At 48.7% G+C, this 19,396-nt stretch overlaps 2 protein-coding genes across 8 annotated transcripts in view; one reads left to right on the top strand and one right to left on the bottom strand.

Moving 5' to 3' along the window:
• The window catches only part of ARFGAP2 (ADP ribosylation factor GTPase activating protein 2), a 13,304-nt gene extending 5,664 nt beyond the window's left edge, over positions 1-7,640 (top strand). Inside the window, exons 7-17 of one of the 3 annotated variants that reach the window (XM_019551236.1) lie at positions 343-399; positions 758-802; positions 1,514-1,566; positions 2,049-2,185; positions 2,835-2,966; positions 3,426-3,554; positions 3,641-3,772; positions 4,221-4,347; positions 4,496-4,586; positions 4,768-4,886; positions 5,398-7,640. In XM_019551236.1, the coding sequence (XP_019406781.1) occupies positions 343-399; positions 758-802; positions 1,514-1,566; positions 2,049-2,185; positions 2,835-2,966; positions 3,426-3,554; positions 3,641-3,772; positions 4,221-4,347; positions 4,496-4,586; positions 4,768-4,886; positions 5,398-5,418 (1,043 nt within the window). In that variant the 3' untranslated portion in view covers positions 5,419-7,640. The other 2 variants (XM_019551237.1, XM_019551238.1) reach the window with 2 other exon arrangements.
• Positions 7,641-12,235: 4,595 nt separating this feature from the next.
• The window catches only part of CUNH11orf49 (chromosome unknown C11orf49 homolog), a 126,503-nt gene continuing 119,342 nt past the window's right edge, over positions 12,236-19,396 (bottom strand). For 3 of the 5 annotated variants that reach the window (XM_019551506.1, XM_019551505.1, XM_019551507.1), the window contains 2 exons: positions 14,301-14,364; positions 12,236-13,772 (listed from right to left, as the gene is read on the bottom strand). In XM_019551506.1, the coding sequence (XP_019407051.1) occupies positions 13,592-13,772; positions 14,301-14,364 (245 nt within the window). In that variant the 3' untranslated portion in view covers positions 12,236-13,591. The remainder of the gene's footprint in view (positions 13,773-14,300; positions 14,365-19,396) is intronic. The other 2 variants (XR_002103979.1, XM_019551508.1) reach the window with 2 other exon arrangements.

Raw genomic sequence — 19,396 nt, 5'->3', positions numbered from 1 at the left:
AACAATTTCTTATTGTCTTTTACTTGGGTTGCCATCCTCAGCTCCATGGTAGCTTTGGCCTGTCTAACTGCCTCCCTACAAGCACGAGCAGAAGAGGTATATTCCTCTTTGGTGATCTACAAGCACGAGCAGAAGAGCAGAAGATGTTGGCTTAGGTGGTTTCTTGTCATGCTTCTTGAAGTAGCTTACTGTATGGAGAACATAGGTCAGCTACTCTCGGGATATTGTAGCTTTCTGAGAAATGTCTGGGCTCTGTACACTAAGGGATAGGGAGCAGTGAGCACACTGACAAAGGGAGAGGAAGCTTTTTTTATTGTCTGACTGCTGGTTTTCTTTCCTTAGAGTCTAACCAAGGCCCATCTATTGATCTGTTGAGCACATCCCCCAAAGCTCCTGTGGGTAAGTGCAATTTCTTTCCCTACCACCAGTCCTTTCCCACTGCCCCATTCACTGACCAGATCAAAAATCACACCTTTTCAACAGCTTGTTACCTTTCTTGAATTTAGAATAGGCACCCAGAACTTGACTACTCAAGCCATATTGATTCTAGGCTTGTGGAAAGTTTATTCATTGTTCCTGGCATGCAGTCAGCTCCTCAGGGAGTTATCACCTGTAGGAATGATGATCCCACCACACTATCTTCTGTCTGGAGCTGTACTGTATGGCTGGAGTTTGCCACACTGTTTGGCTTCTAGTGTGAAGTTGTCGTCCTTCAGCACCCCTTTCACTCCCCATATTTTGTGTCTTTCTCCCTCAGACGTGTCCATGTGTCTGTCTACACACGGGCCTCCACCTGCCAGAGGTAACTGGCTAACAAATAGCCTGCGCTGGCTGCTTGTGGCACCTCTGCCTGTCCATTCTGTGACTCTGCCTTCAACTCTGTTAGCTGCCACAGAGCCAAGGGCCAAATTCCTAGTGGAACGCATAAGGAAATTATGCTTTGTCACCCACTGAGTTTTGGGGTCTACCAAAGTAGCCAGTGCGCTAATATCCCTTCCAGGTGTGACCCTGGCTGCGGGGAGGCAGCGCTACAGTCTACTATGGTTGGGTTTTTGACTTTTTTTGGATGATGCTCCTACCTCCCTATCTGTCATGTCCCCTAGTGCTGCCTTTCCTTTTGGACTGGCTGCTGGAGCTCTGTCCATGAGGTCACTGGATAAAGACTGGAATTGTCCATCCTTGACCAGATAGGAATCACCCCTGCCTATAATGCATGAAATAGTACTTGGTGTAGCTGCAGGAAGGAGTTGTTTCAGACAGAACACCCTCCCTACCCCCATACCTGCAAAGCTTCAGGGTTTCTCATTTCTCAGAGTGGTCTCAGGGCTTTGTTTTTGGCTGGGTGAAGTCACCCAGGCTGTTGCTGTAAAACTGCATGCTATGTCCTAGACTCTGTTGTGGCTGGGCTGTAGTGGATCTCTGTGGGCTGCCACCAGGTTTATTAAATACTAACTTCAGCTTGTTGAGGCTTTTCTTTCCTTTTTCCTCACTTCTTTCTTTCTTCCTGTTGCAGAATTAAAACCTTCCCTAATTGGCAAGAAGAAGCCAGGAACTGCCAAGAAAGGGGTATGTATGTCTTGGCTTCTGTTGCGTAATGGGGCGAGCCCCGCTTCTCATGTGTCCCTGCTTTCTCCCTCCTGGCACTTTACTTGGGCTGCCTCCTGAACCTGAGCAGTGTTAGCCAAACCCTTGCCTTTGCCCTAAGTAAATCAACGCTCCTCTCCATCCATTCTTGCTCCCCCAATGCCTTGCAGAGGTGAAGGTACTTGAGCCTTAGAGCATTATGTGAGCATTGCTGGTAGACTTGCCTTGCATGGGGCCAGTCCCAGCTTTCCCTGCACCAGTAATCAAGTTCATTCCCTAGTTGTTCTCCCTGTCCTTGGTGTACCCCCTTCAGGTACTGCTTGCTTTGTGTTGTGGCACACAGAATTGGACAGACTGAAGACCTGATCTAGCCCAGTGAGGAAGTGGGGGTTGTTGTCTGGAAGTGACTCGCTGAGTTTCTAATGGCTGTGAATTGTCTATCTTTGTTTCTGGGTCTTTCCCAGTTGGGCGCGAAAAAGGGTCTTGGAGCCCAGAAAGTAAGCAGCCAGAGCTTTACTGAGATCGAGCGGCAGGCCCAGGTGGCTGAGAAGCTGAGGGAGCAGCAAGCTGTGGAGTCTGGAAAACAAGCTGAGGAATCCATGTGAGTGTCAAGCATGGGAGATACCTTTGTCAGGTGCCAAGTATTTGCTTGCCACAGCAGTGAAACTGGCATGATGAGGCTGACTCTTTTTTTTTAAGAAACTTCTCAGCTTTGGGTGCAGGACTAGCAGCAAGGTAAATCTCTGACCTACAGGGGCAGTAGTCTGAAGCAAGAATAGCCCCTACAGCAGGATAAACGCTGCTCTGTCTTGGTTGCTTGAATTAGTGTCTCTGAAAGGGCCTTAGGTCAGCAGAAGTAGTGTTTTCTTACTGCTCTAAGTTCTGGGTGTGTTCTGCTAATGCCATGTAAGGGCCTGCCATAAAACTGGGCTGAGATTTGGGACCTTTTGTTTGAACTTGAAGGCTGTGTCTGCCCAAGGGAAATAAGTTTGTTTTTATAAGCAAGCAAGGTTCTTTGAGCAAGCATTTAACTCATAAATCCTACTCTAGATAGTATGACATTGAGCTGAAATGACACATCTTCTCTACTTACAGGCTTAATGCCACATCTGTGCACACACTGTTGTCAGTGTAGACATGGCCAGAGTTTGGGTTTTGTTTTGTTTTGTTTTTTTTCCCCCCATCCCAAAACACACTCTATCCATTTGGGAGAGGCAAACTGTTGGATTCACAACAGAGGTTTCCTTTAGAGTTACCTCAATGCGACTGGCCTATCAGGAATTGCAGCTCGATCGAAAGAAGGAGGAGAAGAAACTTCAGAACTTGGAAGGAAAGAAACGTGAACAAGCTGAGAGACTGGGGATGGGATTGGTGTCCAGAAGGTACCTGATTCTGGGTGGGGTGGGTGTGAGGTACACTCTTGAATGTGTTGCTTTGGCTTAAGATTTCTGTAGGAATTAGCTTGCTGCCATCTTAACAGATGAATGTCTGATGTGTTTGATTGAGTTGCCAATGTGGCAAGTGGCATCTAGAACCACTCTGTTCCCTGAAGGGGAATGAAGCCTTAAGTTTTATCTGGAGAATCTGGTCTGCCTTTGACCCTTCCAGAAAACTGAGATGTGGCCCCTTCAGCCTCTGAGTCTTACTGTGGTGGCAGCTGCTCTTGTTATAGACCTTGGGTATATCTGGCTGCATTCTATTCCAGACTCTGCTGTCTCTCGGAGCCTGCATTTTCTCCAAGTTGAGTTGAGACAGATTGGCACCAGTATTGGGTGGGTGTTCTCAGCCCCATTTTGGGCCTTCTGGAACTAGAACCTTGATCCTCTGCCTTGTTTTCCTAGTTCTGTCTCGCACTCGGTGCTGTCTGAGATGCAAGTAATTGAGCAGGAGACCCCACTGGCAGCAAAATCTTCCCGCTCCAGGTTGGACTTATTTGAAGATGCTGGAGGCTTTACATCTGGACCCCCCAAGTAAGCCTGAGCTTCACTGTGGCCTTTGGTTTAGTTCTAGGTGACATGGTGTGGCCTGGCTGAGTCCCCCTCTGTTTGATCCATAGGTATAAAGATAACCCGTTCTCACTGGGAGATGCCTTCAATTCACGGTGGGAAACGGACTCCTCCTGGGGTGTTGACAAAGGGGAGGAAGAGGCTGAAGTGACAATTTCCAGCATCCGGCCCATTGGAGAGAGGTAAAGTATACTCCCTTGCTATTGCCAGAGCTCAGGCCCTAGACCCTAGGGGTATGCCTACCAGGGAGAGTGCTGGTCTGGTGTTCCTGAGGAGCCAATAGCGATGCCAGTGTCCAGCTACTCAAGTCTTGTGCTGTGGAAACCCCCATAGGCAAAACATCTGAACACTAGCACTGAGAATGGAGAATACCAGGTGTCTGTAGTGGCTCCTAGGTAAAAGGAGTGTTAGCCTCTACTGTTCTCACATGGAAGTGGATGGCTTGGGGATACAACAGGAACTTCATGACCACTAGCTATATTTGGTTGTGCTAAACTGTCCTAATGGACAGCAGCTGCTGCATGTGGCTTTGTAGGTTTGTAGGGAGTCTGAGGAGCAGAGCCCATGAACTGCCTTCCTTACTGCGTCAGTAAGTGCAAAACTTGGAGAGGTCTCTCGTCATCTCCTCAGACCCACCATTCGGAAGGAGGCAGAGAGCAGGGCATCCATAGTGGAATCAAATGAAGCTCGGCAGAAATTTGCAGGGGCCAAAGCCATCTCCTCAGACATGTTCTTTGGGCGGGAAGCTGATGCTGAGGTAAGTGCCACACTTGCCCTGCTGCACCCACTTCCAGATGCTTGGTCTGGTTCTCCACCTTTGGACAGACCCTGCCTTCTGCTCAAACCCTGGGTTTGGCCCTTTGTAGCTGGATCTGAGTCTTGTTCTATTTTTTTGCTCGGTGCAGTACGAAGCCAGGTCCCGATTGCAGCAGCTTTCAGGCAGCAATGCCATCAGCTCCGCGGACCTCTTTGGGGATGCTGAGAACACACATTCAGGTTTGTTAGCACCTAGTGTGGGATGAAGAAGGGAGGTCCTGGAGCTGGGATTCTAGAGTGCCATGTCTGGGGACCAGCATGGAGTTTATTCCCTTGTCTTCTGCAACAAGACCTGTAGGAATGGGGGGGGGGGCCACTGTTCTTGCATTTTGTCTCCAGCCCTCCTGCTGGCTCTTTGCAGGTGGGGTGTCAATTGGGAATGTGCTACCTGCAGCTGACATCGCTCAATTCAAACAAGGAGTGAAATCTGTTGCTGGGAAAATGGCTGTTCTAGCCAATGGTGTGATGAACTCACTTCAGGTGAGGAAGGGGGGACTCTGGACTGGGGGTGGATCTGGATATGAGTTTCCTGTCCAACTGTACATCTTCAGGTGAACTGCAGAGCAAATAAGATGAATTTGTAGCCTCTTGTATGTCTCATGCCTCACCTATGCACATGTACATGCATGTGTGGTTTTGAAGGCAAATTGCTTTGTATGGCTTTCTGCTAGAGTTACTATCTGTGCCCTGGTGATTGAGACCTTTCCAGGCCGCTGTAGTAAGTGGTGTGGGGGACCCTTGCTGCTCCAGAAACAATTTGCGTTTTTCTCACTACACCTTTGGGTAGAACCTACCAGGTTGAGGCTGCTTTTTTTTTTTTTTAAACCTGCCCCTTGGCCAGGTGTCTCTGGGTGCTGTGGTTTTGCTTTGTGCTGCTCCCTGCCTCTTGGGTACCCAAAAATGTTAAGCTCGGGGCTTTTGCATTTGTCCTGTTGTTAGTGTATGTGCAATGTGGTGTAAACAGCGGCTAAGAGTGTGTTTCCTTCCCCAGGATCGTTATGGCTCTTACTGATGAACCAGGGACTGCAACTCACAGGGATGCCAGCAGAGGCACTGATTTCACTTTGAATTGCCTGGAGTAAACTGCAGGATTGTGTTTTAATGTGTCTGGGGTGGGGTGGGGGGAAATGGCCATGTCCTGAATCCTTTTTAAATAGCTCTGGACTCTGATCTGTACTGGAATCGGTATGCCCTCAAACATGACCCTACCTGTTTAACCAATGAAGAGGGAGGCCTCTTTCCAGAAACTCACACTGCTCTGAACCGTGGAACAGAAGGTACCAGTTGCGGCCATTATGAATGCTCCAGACCTCTCTGGCCTACATCTTGTTGTCTTAAAAGTGACTGCTATAACCAGGAGCTCTCTAGATGCCATGTGTTCTGCTCAGTGCTGCTAACTGGTGCCCCTTCTCATACAGGCTAGTACAGCAGAGATGATATCACTGGGTGGAAGATGTGTTCATTTACCATAGGCCAGGAGAAGAGGTGGGGATGGAGGAGCTGCAGTTACCAGTGAAGACAGGATGGGGGTTTTCCAGTGCCTGCATTTTGCAGCATGATGCGATGTCCCTGCTTACTGCTGTAAAATCAAGTCACATGACAGTCTTTGAATTAGGAAAAGTGCTTGGGCATAACAATCTAGTAAAGCAAAAAATTAGCCCCTGTTTCCATTGGGCAGCAGAAACCCTGGATCTGGAGGGAGCTAAGCTTGGCAAAGGTGCCTACCTGCAAGATGGCTGGAGCAGCCCAGTCTTCTAGTGTTTCCCCAGCTGCTTCTAACTCTGAGGCAAGGGTTTGCTGTACTCAGGCAGAGCATGTCAGAGTCTCTGTAGCATGTGGTGTGGAGAATTGTGTAAGGTTTGCAGTTAAAAGATACCTCCTGGCTGCCTGCTTCCTCATCTCCCTTACATTGGGCCCTTGAGGGCTGGGTGCAGTGTCTTTGGCAATGGAAGAAAGGCATCTCTCTCTCCCTTTTTTTTTTTTTTTTTTTTTTAATTACAATTCTTTCAAAAAGGGAGGTAGGGGCCACTTGTTCCACTCGCCCAGCTTCATGTGGAGCCCACCTGTGCCCAGGGGCATGTGCCTGCTCCACTGGGCCTCCCCACTCCTGGTTTGCACTGACTTGTTCTATCTGAATTCCATGCCCTAGCCACCTCCTGTCTGTGCATATGAAGATGGGAATAGCTTTTGTTATTGGCAGAGGCTGGAACCTGTTCTTCTTCCCTTATAGCAACTTTGGACCTTTGCTTCAAGTCATTTTACTTGAATTAACTGTCTCTGTGGGGAGCAGAGGAACTAGAGGAAGCGATGGGCTGATCTTTGTTCTCCCCACAATGCTGCTTTGAGGCCCAGGTAGCAAGGGAATCTTCTCTATTGCAGCCAGCAATGAGCACAGTGCAGAGTATGTGGAGCCTTTGCATGTAGCGCACCTGCCTGGGAGCCTCCCTCATTGTGTCTTAATGCCCTGCCACTGGCAGGTGAAACTGCTTCATGATACTGAGTTCTCTCTTTATTTCACCTGGGGAGCTGCATTATGATTTGATAAAGACTTTAGTACTGCACCAATTGTCGGCAAAGAGGTAGCTTCAGCCAGTGGCTACTATGCCCTGCCCATACCGGTCTGGACTCTCCTGCCAGCCCTTTGCCACTGATGGCCACAGGTTGGACCTGCTTCCCTTGTAAAAGGGACACAGTCTCTCTTTCCCACATCTGGATGGGTATTAGTAAATCCTATGCTGACGGACCTGTTTGTTGGAGGGAGGGAAAGGAGGGAGATGGGCGGGCTGTAGCCCCTGCCTTCAAGGCTGAGCAGGGTCTAACCCATCCCCCAGCCTGCTGTTCTTCATCGCACAGTGCAGTAGTCACTGACTTTTTCCTTGCAAACTTGAAAGAGGTGAGTGTCTGCCTTGCTTTTCTGCAAATTTTCTTTCACCCCACCCCTGTGCTCCCTCAGTTTCTGTTCCTTGGGCTCTGAAATATGCACTGATGCTTAGATTTTTAACTATCAAGTTGTCTCGAGTGAAGCGCAGGCAGCCTCTCCCGCACCCTGCTTTGGAGAGTGGTGGGTGTTCCTTGGGGCCTGATATTCTCTCTGCTCTTCTCTGGGTTGTTTGTATTATGTAGGAGATAATGGTATTAATGTGCTATGTTTGTGGCAGGGCTCGAGGCTCTGCTGTATAAGGGGGAGTGAAGTGGAACTTTTTCCTCAGCTGAATAAAAGAACCCCCTGTGTGATCTCCAGCTTCTCTCTTTCTGGGTCAGGCATGCAGTGCTGCATGGCATGAGGTAGGAGGAGCGGTAGTGGCTATGATCTGAAATGCGTAACTTCTGAGTAAAGATAAAGGGAACTGAATTAAGGCAAGGCCATGTTTATGCTACCTCCTCCCTTACCACTTGCTGTTCTTGTGACAGGAGTTCATGCCTCGTTCCAGTGGCATGCCATGGCTATGATGACAATCGGGTGGGGAGGAGAGCTGGAACTGTACAGTACACATATGGTGCAAGTTGACTCAGGTATATTTCGTACTCAGCATGCAATACTGGCCTGAATCTCTTGTCAGATTAGTCCACCCCCTCTGGAAGTTGATGTCTGTAACCATGTTAGGATTCCTATACAAGGGTTCATATTGAGAGAATGTAGCAGTACTTTCAGAACGTAAACCATATGATGAGGGCAGTATAGCTATCCCCAGAGCAAGTTTTAACCATAACTCTGGTTTTCCTGGGTTTAACTTCAAAGGCATCTGACTTTAAGGCACGAAAATATGGAGTTAGATAACATAGTAACCTTTGTTACAGGTTGTTGATAACTGTGATGTGTAGTGTAAGGAAACTACTGCTAGGTCCTCTTGAGTGTTTCAGAAAAATAAAGTTGGTGATTCTCAGTCAAGGTGCCACAATATCCTGGGGTGCCTTGAGATGCTTCCAAAGGTGCTGTGGGATGCCACACAGTGTTAGTACTGTTAGGAGTACAAATATGGTTCACAAGATAATCCTAGAGATTTCAAACAGTGTTTAAAAATTGTTCTGCCCTGTTGAGATCTATCCAAGATACTTGCAACAAGAGAATGGCTTTTATTACATTTCTGTAGTAAACAAAAATGAGTGAAAGCTAAGAGCTAACTTCCTGCGGGGTGTGTCAGATCTGAAAAGATTGAGAACTGTTTGCTTAAGTGGTGGAGTTGGTAAGGCCTTGTCCCCAAGGTGGTAGAATTTTTTTTTTTTCTTTTTGTATCCAAAAACCCTGGGGAATATTGTAGGTAGGAATGGGCAGAGCTCAGCTGGTGTCTCAGCGAAACTAGAAAAGAGGAAATTGGCATCTCTGGAGTCCCTGACACTGGTTAGCAGAGTTGACAGCTTGAACCAAATCTACAGGTGATGGTAGCAGAGCTTCTTACAGGCCAATTTGGTACTGGAGATGAACACTGCAAACAGCATAGGTAACAACTTTTTTTTAGATAATTTAAGTAATTTGTTCTATTCAAAAAGTGAAGGAGACTAACAGCAGAGGGTGGGGGATGGATATTGATTCAGAGCTCTTGGCATGTGATGAAGGGGATGCAGCCCTACTGTGGGGAAGAGGGTGTGGGTTGCAGGAAGTCCTAGAATGCAACCCTCCAGTATAACAGCACATGAATGTTAAAACTTGGAGCTGGGGAAAAATGGTACATTTGCCCCAAAAATTATTTTTTAAATGGAATTTATTGCTAAATTCAAGTGTCTAGTCATTGAAGAAGTGAAGTAGTAACTGTTGAGCTGTAAGAGGAAGATTCCCACGTACCTCTGTCTGTCACTGGGGTCTGGAGCAGCATGCTGGCCTGCTTGGTTAACCCATTGATTCAGTTTTGTCAGAGGAGTGCAAATCTTTGGGCCTGTTCACTTTTTCCTGGCTGTTAAATTCTGACTGCTGCTGGCACCTCCATATGCCATATTTCCACCGCATACACACAACTCCCCGCTTACATAGATAAGGTACAGTGTGAACGTTTGGGATACTGAGTTTAGTACTTTTGCCTTCTGTCTTTCATCATCAGCATCCCTTGCAGTTGAGGATGATTGTCTTCTACCTTCTGTTTTTATAACTCAGATAGGAAGGCCTTTGGGGTTGAACCCCCAGAGTTGATGGACATGCTTCCCTCATTTGAGAAGAATGAGACATTCTTCACACTGGCAGCCAGGAACAAAGGGATGTTTTTCAAACTGGCAGCACTGGTGTTACAGAGTGCATCGGGGAGCAGCAGTTGCTTTGAAAGAGGCCAGTTTTGAATACTCTGCTGGGGGGTGGGGGGTCATCTAGTCCAGCCCCCAGTGCGTGTCTCCTGAGGGTTAGGACTTTTGCCTCCCTCTGTAACAGTCTCAGGCTCTCGCGCTACATCCACCCACATGCTGTAATGTACAGCTCTACTCTGACTTCGGACTGGCCATAGGGGAGTGGGCAGAGGCAGGGTAGAGCTGTAGGTTACGGTGAGGGGGAGTCACTGTTCCGCACTAAAAGGGTGGTGCATGGGTGCGGGCACGTGTACACGCTGGCCCTGGTGGCTGTCGCAAGGAGCACAGGGACCCATGCACTGGGGAAAGGGTGGGACTCGGAGGCAACTCCCTGCTTGAGACGATGCAGTGCATGTGCTCAGACCACCTGTGCCTGGCCCAGATTGCGGGAGCTGGGCTCAACTACCAGCCTGGGTGGGTCATGTGGGCAGAGCTGTGCCCTGGCACGTGGGCTGGGGATGGGGGGGAGCTGGGCTGGCTGCACCAGCCCTGTCTTGGGGAGGGGAGGGCCAGGATGGAGGTAGGGTGGCCATCATAGCGAACATTCTGGTATTCTGCTACTCTGTCCTTTATTGATACAAAACCTGATGCCTTTATGTTCTCTATTTTTCTCTTGAAGAGAAAAATAAAGGCATCTGGTTCGTATCAATAGAGGACAGAGGACAACTGGACTGTCCTCTGGCCACCCTAGCTGGAGGGCTTGCCCCTGTGCTCAGGGTCAGGAGCAGGTTTTACCCCGTGGTCAGGCTGGGGTGGGGGCTTTGCTTTCCTGTGTACCAGGGCTGCGGCCTGCTCTTGGTGCCTCAGGAGCTCCAAGAAGGGACATCACTGCTGGGTCCTGCTTTCCCTGGACAAGAAAAAGAGTTTGGAGCTTGCAGCAATTACTCCAGATGCAGCGTGTATGTGAACCAGAACTTCCCCTTATTATGCATCCCCCCAAGGTTTGCTATGGCAGAAAACAGATTCTGGCTACTGTGCTAGTCAGGAGAGTCTCAATACCAGCATCAATGAGAGCAGCTATTACTGCTATGTACATTCAGGTACTGCTATCCAACACTGTCCTATTCCCAGAGCCGTAAGACTTTCCTAAGGCAGTGGTTCAAGTCCAGGGGAATTGTAGGAAACGATCAAAGTCCTGGGATACTTTGATAATTCTTCAGGGGAAAGTGCATTAAGCCCTGGGGTCCTCAGACTGTTTCATAGTGTTTCTCCCAACCCCCCCACAAACAGAGACAAGAATGAATGTTCATCTTTGCTGGGCCAGGTTTCTGATGGAGCACTTGTAAAGCAGTCATGAAGTGTCTGGGGGAGTGGTCTGGCAAGGCCTGTGGAAGGACTGTGGCCAGCAGTTAACGGAGACACTGGTGAATGATCAACACATGATCATGCATTTCCACAGACTCAAACTGATAATGATCCTTTCCTTGGCGCACTCCATAAAGAACAGCCTTAAAAAGAAAGGCAACAATGACCAATCAGATTCATAGTAGGTCTATAGCAAGGATGTAGTCTCCAGAGAAAAAACATTGTTGCCAAGGAGAAGGTAACAGAAATAACATTAATCAGTACCCCTGGGTCAGAGCTAAGGCTGTTGTGATAAAAACCTGTCATTTCTTTATGCTTGCTGAAAACCATCTGTTTATTGTATGGGAACAGTTAAACCTTTACATGTAAGTGCTTTTAAATGGTATGACAAGTAAGTAAACTGCTGTCTCTCAGCAACCTTAACTTACATTTTTTAAACAAAGTGTTGGTATTTAGAGTTATATTATTGAGCTCTTTCTGCACACGGTGCAGAAGAAAGACATGTTCCCAAGGATTTAGAATCTAGGTTAGACACTGACCAGATGGTCTAGACATTTTCACATTTCAAAGCTAAATAATTTGGGACACCTTCATTTTTTCACCCTATATATGTACTTCCAACTCTACACCCTTGGGAAACAGTTCCTGGTATTATCCCTGAGGCCACTCAATCCCTGGGCTGCAAGTCATCCACCCCATGGGGCTTCCTATGGCTCCAGAAGTTTGGCAGTGGGGGAGCAGTAGCACAACTCTTCTACTACAAAATTTCAGGACCCATGGGGAGCCTCAACCCCTGGGCCCTACAGACTTGATTGGATACCTGATCCTGGGAAGCAGGGGCAGTGGTAAGTCCCAGTTCTGGCACACAAGTGGGAGGGGGTGACACTTGGCCCCTAGAGACCAATCCTGGCACATAGCAGGGAGGCAGTGCTGGGGCAGCCTTCAATCCTGGAACACAGGGCTTAATCCAGCCCATGGACAGAGACCCTATGCTGTGCATCTGGTCTGCAGGGCCAAAAGGCTGAGCACCATTGCCTTTGGCTATGGGGGTATGCCCACTCCTTCCCCTATTTGGTACCATTTGTACTGCCCTTTGTGGAGCACATTCTGGTGTGTATTCCACCTCCAATACTGTACCAGCCTTTGGGCATGGTTGTGGGCTTAGACGGATGAAGCTGTGAAACATGCTACTGTTTTACCTTAAGGCATATGATGGTGGTGACTCCTTAGGACAGAACAGAGCAGGAGACCCCAGGTTTAGCATTCACCTTCCACAGCATGCTTTATTTGCTTCATGTTATAGTCACTCCCAAACAGATGGGAAAGTTACAGCAGTTTAGAAGCATAATAAATAAAATAAGTTACAATAAATAAATGCCCCCACTCTCATATTCTTCTTGGGTGGGGCAGGGACCTAGGCATGGGAGGATTTGAGTAGAATTCTTCTTAAACCAGATCCCTCAGGCAAACGAGACCATTTGGATGCCAACTCCACACCCTTGGGAAACAGTTCCTGGTATTTGGCACCTTGAAGCTTTCTGTGAGGGAAGAGAAGCAAGGAAGCTCCTTCAGACAGAGTCAGGGGCAGGAGCGAACTGGCCTTTGGGGAAGACTCAAGCAGACTGGGAGATGCCAAGGCTGAGCTCCATCAGCTTCTGGGCTTTGAAGTCCAAGCTGCTGAGCTCTGCAGCAATAACAGGGTGGAGGCTTCATTCTTGCAGTTGTAAGGGCAAAATTCAGGTAGGATTTTGAGTCCTTACCCATTTAGCAGATAACTCAGATTAAGTCAAGATAAGCTCCCTTCAACTCCTGTCACGTACCATCCCAGCTAGCACGATAGCTAAAACACTGCAGACCACAAAGTGCGTAGCAAGGGGAAATTTATGTGCTACGTCTGCCCTATCACTGCTCTTAAGATAACATTAAATTATATTATGATGGCATTAGAAGGAGCATGTTCCCAGAGAGGTCCCTGTGGCTAACCCAGTACAACAGATGAGCACAGTGCAGTATTTAACTGAGTATCTAGTTTCTGTGTTTGCTTTGGCATCTCTTAGAGACCAAGGAGAAGGCAGAAAAGAGTAGAGAGGGCAACAACTAGATCTTACTTTTCTGGGAATTACAGAACTTTCTTCCACGTTTGCCCTAGGACAAGTGCAGCTTTACCAGGAATAATCTGAGTGAAGCTGTTGGGGATATGGGATTCCATCTGTACTAGCTCGCCCTCTGCTCCTCACACCTAGCAAGCATGGGAAGGTGAGATCAGTGGTGAGAAGAATATTTCCTCCCAGCAGTAGAATGCCATGGGGAGGTCTTCCCAGGGTGAGTTTTGGGTTATTTGTCTTATTTGCCAGCAGGGGGCAGCATAACTCTTCAGCTGGACACGGCCTCAGTTCTGGGCTCTGGATGAAAGAGAGATTCCTCTGTCAAGTCTGGGACAGGAGCTGATGGTGGTTTGCCGGGAGGGGCTTGAGGCACCTGGGAGTGGTGTGGAGGGAGGCACATGCAATGGAGATGCAGGTGGGACCTAACTTCAGCCTCCGGGCAGCGGTGCTCTTCCGTCCTGCATCCCATCAGTTGCGGGAGAGTCAGGAGGAGCTGGTAACTTCACATCAGTTCTCCGAGGAGTCTGTCTCTTCAGTGGAGATATCACTCTCCGTATCCACTTTCCTACGGTGGTGCAGGGGCTTCCAGGGGGAGTTGATTCTGGGGGAGTTGCGGGAAGGCAAGTTGGCTGGCTCCCCACTGGAGCTGGCAGGAGTGGAGATAGAGAGCCCTGAAACCTGAGCTACCCTGAAAGAAAAGACAAACCCTAGGTGGTCATCACCAACCTTCACCCCATGAGTCGTTCTTCCAGGGGGAAGCCAGAGATGATGGGGGCCACTGCCAAAGATTGCACTCAGTGACCGGGGGGGGAAGTTTACAGCAGACTAGGGAACCCCTGCACTGACAGCCAGCAGGACAGCTTGGGGGTTTGATTCTGTGAATCCTCCCTCATGTGCTGAGGAACTCCCCGTCTCATGCCACAGTCTGTGCTCCACTAGCTCTCCCCCTGGTTTACTCTGCCATAGCAGACTGAGCATGCACATATAAAAAGCTCTTCCCCATGCCCTGGGGGTTCTCTGCTACCGCTGCATCTCGCTGCAGACAGCTTTCTGCTCTGCTTCTCAAGCATGTGCCAAGGACTTTTGTCTGTTGCTGCCTAAGCTGAAGGGCTCCTTCATCCATTGTCCTAGGGCTGGATGAGAGGAGAGAGGACAGTTCCTAATCCCAGCGTGCTGTGCTGGATCTGTTACCTTCCTTTCTTCTCTGGGCACTTACAGTTTCTCCAGTTCCTGGTCCATGGGAGGGTCAAGAAGCAAGTCTCCCTTATCTGGCAGAGCCCCTGGAAAACAACAGCAAGGCACACTTCAGTGTAGAGCCTGGCCATGTTGCAACAGGCTTCATGCAGAATCCCTGCTCAGGGCTCTGTGCCACAGGGGTATTTCAGTATTGGGCTTAAGAGGCTGAAAAGACCCTCCCTGCCACCTCAGAGATAGCTGCCTATACAAACTGAGGGACCACAGGCAAGAACGGGAAGTCCCAGCATACACCTCTTGGCTGAGTTGTCCACTAACACAGCCAAGATCGGTCTGAATGTGAGGGATGGGAGAAAAACCCGGGCAAGCAACCTACACAGCCAGGGGTTACGGAAGCCCCTCCACTCTGCAAAACAACAATACAGTGGCCTAGTTACAGAAAGGTGACCATGTCCCCCCAGGCTTTTGCTGACTGCAGCACAGGATTAACAGCATCATTTCCTATTAGAGAGCTAGCCATATGCATGGGCATTAACCATATCTGGAACAAAGTGGGCAATGGACTGGTAACTGGCTGCTGTGTAGACAGGCCTGAATCTGAGAGTCAGAAGCTGTGGTTACAAGAGTGGCCTGAAGGCTGTGGGGACCCATCTATCAGTGTCACTGGGAACTTGTGGTAGCTCTGAGCTCTGGCATGAGACCCAAGCATTCCCCACCCCAGAGAGTGCTTACAGGAAGGCAGCTAGGCCCAACCCTGCTTGTCCATTAGGCATGAGGAAGACAGGACTGGATAGGCTGCTCTCTGGTAGCAGCCGTTGTCAACATGAGCAAGATATGCTGGTGGGATCAGCCTGTGGTCATCTCTCTTGTCCCTCACTGGAAGGCAAGGGTCCTGATGAGGCAGATAAGGTTCTTTGCGTAAATCCAATATCTTTTATTAGACCAACTCAAATAGTGGGGAAAATTCTTCTTAAGCAAGCTTTTGGGCCCTTTGTCAGGCTGAGGAAGTGTCCTGATGAGGCATGTTAGTGGGGCTGACAGTTGCATACAATGTGGGGAGGTGACTGGGCCTGTTGTAGCAGCTGTTTATGTTGCTGCTCTTCTAAATTACACTGGCAAGAAGGGCAGAAGCCTCCTACAAAGCCCCTCCTGTAGTTACCATTCCTTCATGCAGATACAACCAGAACTATTCTGCTGCCTTGGGCAAAATAAATCTTGGCACCTTGTCTCCCATGTTCATGTGTTAACCATGGCACCCAATCAGAAGCCACTGATTACTGATCAGTGCTACAGAGACTGTCCTGGGCCACAGCCCAGTTTGTCTGTAGGATAGGCCAGCCCTGGACAGAGTGAGTCAGGCAGGCATGCCCAGAGATGGGAGCCTTGGCCAGGCCAGGTCTGTGCCACTATATAACCCCAGGCACAAACAGGCTTCAAAGCGTTAGTAGGAGTGAAACAACAGTTTGGTCTCATTCAATGTCCTTGGGATGAGCGTTTTGTATTGCCATGTTCTGTCTGTGGGTTTTGACCCTAGTTTTTTGCTTCTTAGGCAGGCAGGATCTGTGGATTCATACCCCCACCTAGCATGGGGCACTTGGCATAGGTTCTCAAATATGGCAATTTATGGCCACCAAGTCAGTTAGACCCTAAACAGGTAGCAGGCTCCTAGCTGCTTCCATTTCTGGGCCCCCTCCCACAAACACCAGACAAGCCAGGTACTCCAGCATCCCTGGCACCAGGAGATGGGAGCCCAGGAACTGAGCAGTGTTCCAGCCTGCTCTCTGTCACGAGCTCAATTAAAAGAATAACCCAGCTAAATCCTGGGTTTGTTCCTGCATTTGCAGAATGCACAGTGAGGTCTCTGGGGCACGTGAATTACTTGGGCGAGTCAGTAAATAACACTTAAAGGATTCATGAATCAATATTGACACTGGAGTTAGGCTGCAGATTCCAATCTGCCTGACAAACTCATTGGTGCCGCCCCAGCCAGAAGGAGCAGCTCTAATCCCCCCTATTCTACCAGAGGGGCTGCTGGCTTTGTGAGGCCCCAGAGAGACTAGAGAGAACACAGGCCACTGTGGGAAAGCTCCTTTGCTCCTGAAATTTTCCCTTGGAACTGCCCTGGCTGCAGGGCTATGGGGAGCCTGTGATCCTCTGCAGACCAAAGCCTATTGAAATCATCCTGCAGGAAAGATTAAAAGACATCAGGAGAAGAATCTTCCTTTCCTTGCCAAGATGCTAGCACCTGTTAGACTTGCGGCTGCTGCCCCTCCCCTGTGAGAGGCCTCTGCAGGAGGCTGGCAGGGAGCCAGGGGACTGGCCTGTGTTAATGGAAAGAAAAACCCACACACTTTGTACAGGGTACAATGGAAGCTATGGGCAGGGCTTTCTCATCCCATCTGTTTTCTTTGCACCTTGCTGGAAGTGGATTCTGTAGCACTAACAAAAAAGCTTTGCTTGGTACAATCCATGCATCTCCTTCCTCAATGAATCACTGCTCCCTAAGCCTGTTTGCAGAGGGGATTGCTGGGTTGTATTCATGTTCCTTTGATACATAATCTCTGTGTTGCTGGGTAAGCAGCCCTGCCCCAGAGAGACATTAGCAACAGAAATGGACTGTTAAGAGAGGGGCCTCAGCCAGGGAAGGGATGATTCTGCTTCTTTGCTATAACACACCTGTGCAAAGAAGCAGGCCCACAGGGAAGAGAAGTGCAGTTTCCAGTGAGACTCTTCTCTGAGGTGTGGCAGACTATCAGGCAGTCAGGCATGGAGCTATAGGAACAGAAACACTACCCACGCTACCCCTCTGCTTTTCTTGGTATCATGTGGTGGGATAGGCCTCTTGTCCCCTGCTGCAAGGCCAGCATCCTGAGAGATCAGAGCTTCAGGCATCCAAATATTCTTCTTTGGCCCTTGGACAGCCTTGGGGTGCCAAATTCAGCCTTGCCAAACTCAGCTGACAAGTGAGCTCCTCCCTCTCCTCTTCAAGAAAGAAAGGGAGGTCACAAGAAGGAATTAGAGAGCTGGCACAGGACAGTGTGTTTTGAAATCCATGCGAATTAAGTAGAGTTCTTGGCCTTCTAACAAGAAGCCAACGCAGCGCCCCAGCCCTCCTGATCTTGGACAACACTGATCTATGCAACAGATGAATGGGATCAAGTTTTGATGATCCATGTCCTCTGCACTAACCTGGACCCATGCGCTACCATCACTGTTTCCACAGTGGCCTGGTAGAGAACTTTGGGTGGCTACAAGCCTGTGACAATTAAGAGGATTTGACCAGATAATAAATAACCTGAATAATCCAACCAGCTGTGTCTCCTCTCCCTTGGGCCTTATTTTCTGACGTTATATTGATGTATTTTACACTGCGATCAGATTTTCGCTAAATGGCAGATTTTTGTACCAACAACACACAACCACATGTGTACAACTGTCTGAGGAAGCAGGAGGTTCCTGTTGTGGTGTGGGAGATAGAAGGGAAGGTCTGGGACCCCACTAGGATCTTTTGCTGCAAGGGCACAGCAGAATTTTTTAGCACTTGAGATGCATTTCTTCTTCCCTTTTCTCTTGCAGTCATAGACCATAGGCACTTAACACTGGGGGAAAGGAAACTGGAACTCAGTTTCCTACTACTGCAACTGTTGAAAGCAATCAGCCACCTTACCTCCTCCTGACTCCTTCCACCCAGTGTTAACTGAATATATCTGCTCACAATATTGCTATCGTGAGGCATCATGTGATAGAGATAAATGAAGCAATTCATATCTCTCTGTCTTGTTGCTTCATGCACTTCCCCTCTCAGGCAGATATTGCCTGTGCTTTGCAGAATGACAATGAAAAATAGGTGGCACAATTGTGTAGTACATCCCAAAAAAATTTTGACTCAGAAAAATCCAGGCAGACACACAGGGGTTTCAGGAGGGCTCCTTCTTCCCTCACCTAGAGCTCTGTTGATCCCATGATGCTTTGCAAGTGCCATCAGGAATCCATAGAAAGTCAGTCTCTGGACACTGCTCAGTACTTCTTTGACAAGGGCGGGTGGGGGACAGCTACACGAAGACAGGAAGCAAAATTAGCATGACTGGTAGAACATCACCTCCTTTTGTCTCTCAGATGTCTGACCTACTCCAACATAGACCTAGTTGTACTTGATAACTATATCCTCCAGGAATGGACTGAAGGAAGTAAGCCAAGCTATCATGGCAAACTGCAGTTGGCGCATTCATTTAGCTTCCTAACTGCTGTCCTTTTACTAAGGAAAGCCTTTGAGTTGAGACAGATTTCCAAGAACAGCCATGATTGCCTCCAGTCCAAGGACAGGGAGATGAGACTAGATCTATGTGGGGACTCAGGCACCACAACTCCAAGCCTTCCCTTTCACAAACCAAACAGTGGCCTGTCTTTGTGATAATGGTGCTGTTACCACCAGCTTCTGCTATCTCAGCTCAGTGGCTAGCACCCTTATACAGGGAAGTAGGTTTCCCTCACACAGGATGTGAGAAACCTACTCTAATAATCAGTTTAAATATTTTACATACAAATTAATTGGAGCAGAGAGTGGTACTCAAGTTTCCTACTGCAATACATGGTGCTGGGTGAGCCTCTCTCTGGAAGGATGCCAAGGCAGAGATGAGAGCTCTATAGGGAAGCAGAGCCCCAACAGAACCCTTCATCTCAAGTATCAGCTCAAGCCCCCATTTCTGACATCTGTGATGTAGTTTCTCTTTTTTTGTGTTAGGGCTATTAGGGTTCTTCCCCTTTATATCCACCCAAGGATGCTTAGAGGGCTTCACAGCTTCTCCGAGGTCCTGTAGTTCCTCAGAGCTCCACCCTTACTAAGACAGTTTTCCAAGTATCAGCTCAGAGTCTTCCTTGCAGTCCCAGTTCTTACCTGTATTTTGACCTATCAAGCAGGGTCTCTAGGCACTGGAAGAACAGAGATGCCTCCACCCCATCAAGTGGGCTGCATTCACTTGAAGCCTGGCGGGAACGGTGCTGCCCAGAGGATGACGTTGGAACAATTACAGTGTTCGGATTCTTACCAGCCAACAGATCTTGATAAATAGCAGCCACACTCTCCAGGAACTCTGCAAAACCAGGGGACAGGTCAGAACT

Source organism: Crocodylus porosus, unplaced genomic scaffold (assembly GCF_001723895.1).
Source record: "Crocodylus porosus isolate Cpor-Errol unplaced genomic scaffold, CroPor_comp1, whole genome shotgun sequence".
Taxonomy (NCBI): domain Eukaryota; kingdom Metazoa; phylum Chordata; order Crocodylia; family Crocodylidae; genus Crocodylus; species Crocodylus porosus.
The sequence above is the reverse complement of the archived record's forward strand: the minus strand, read 5'-3'. Positions and strand labels throughout refer to the sequence as shown.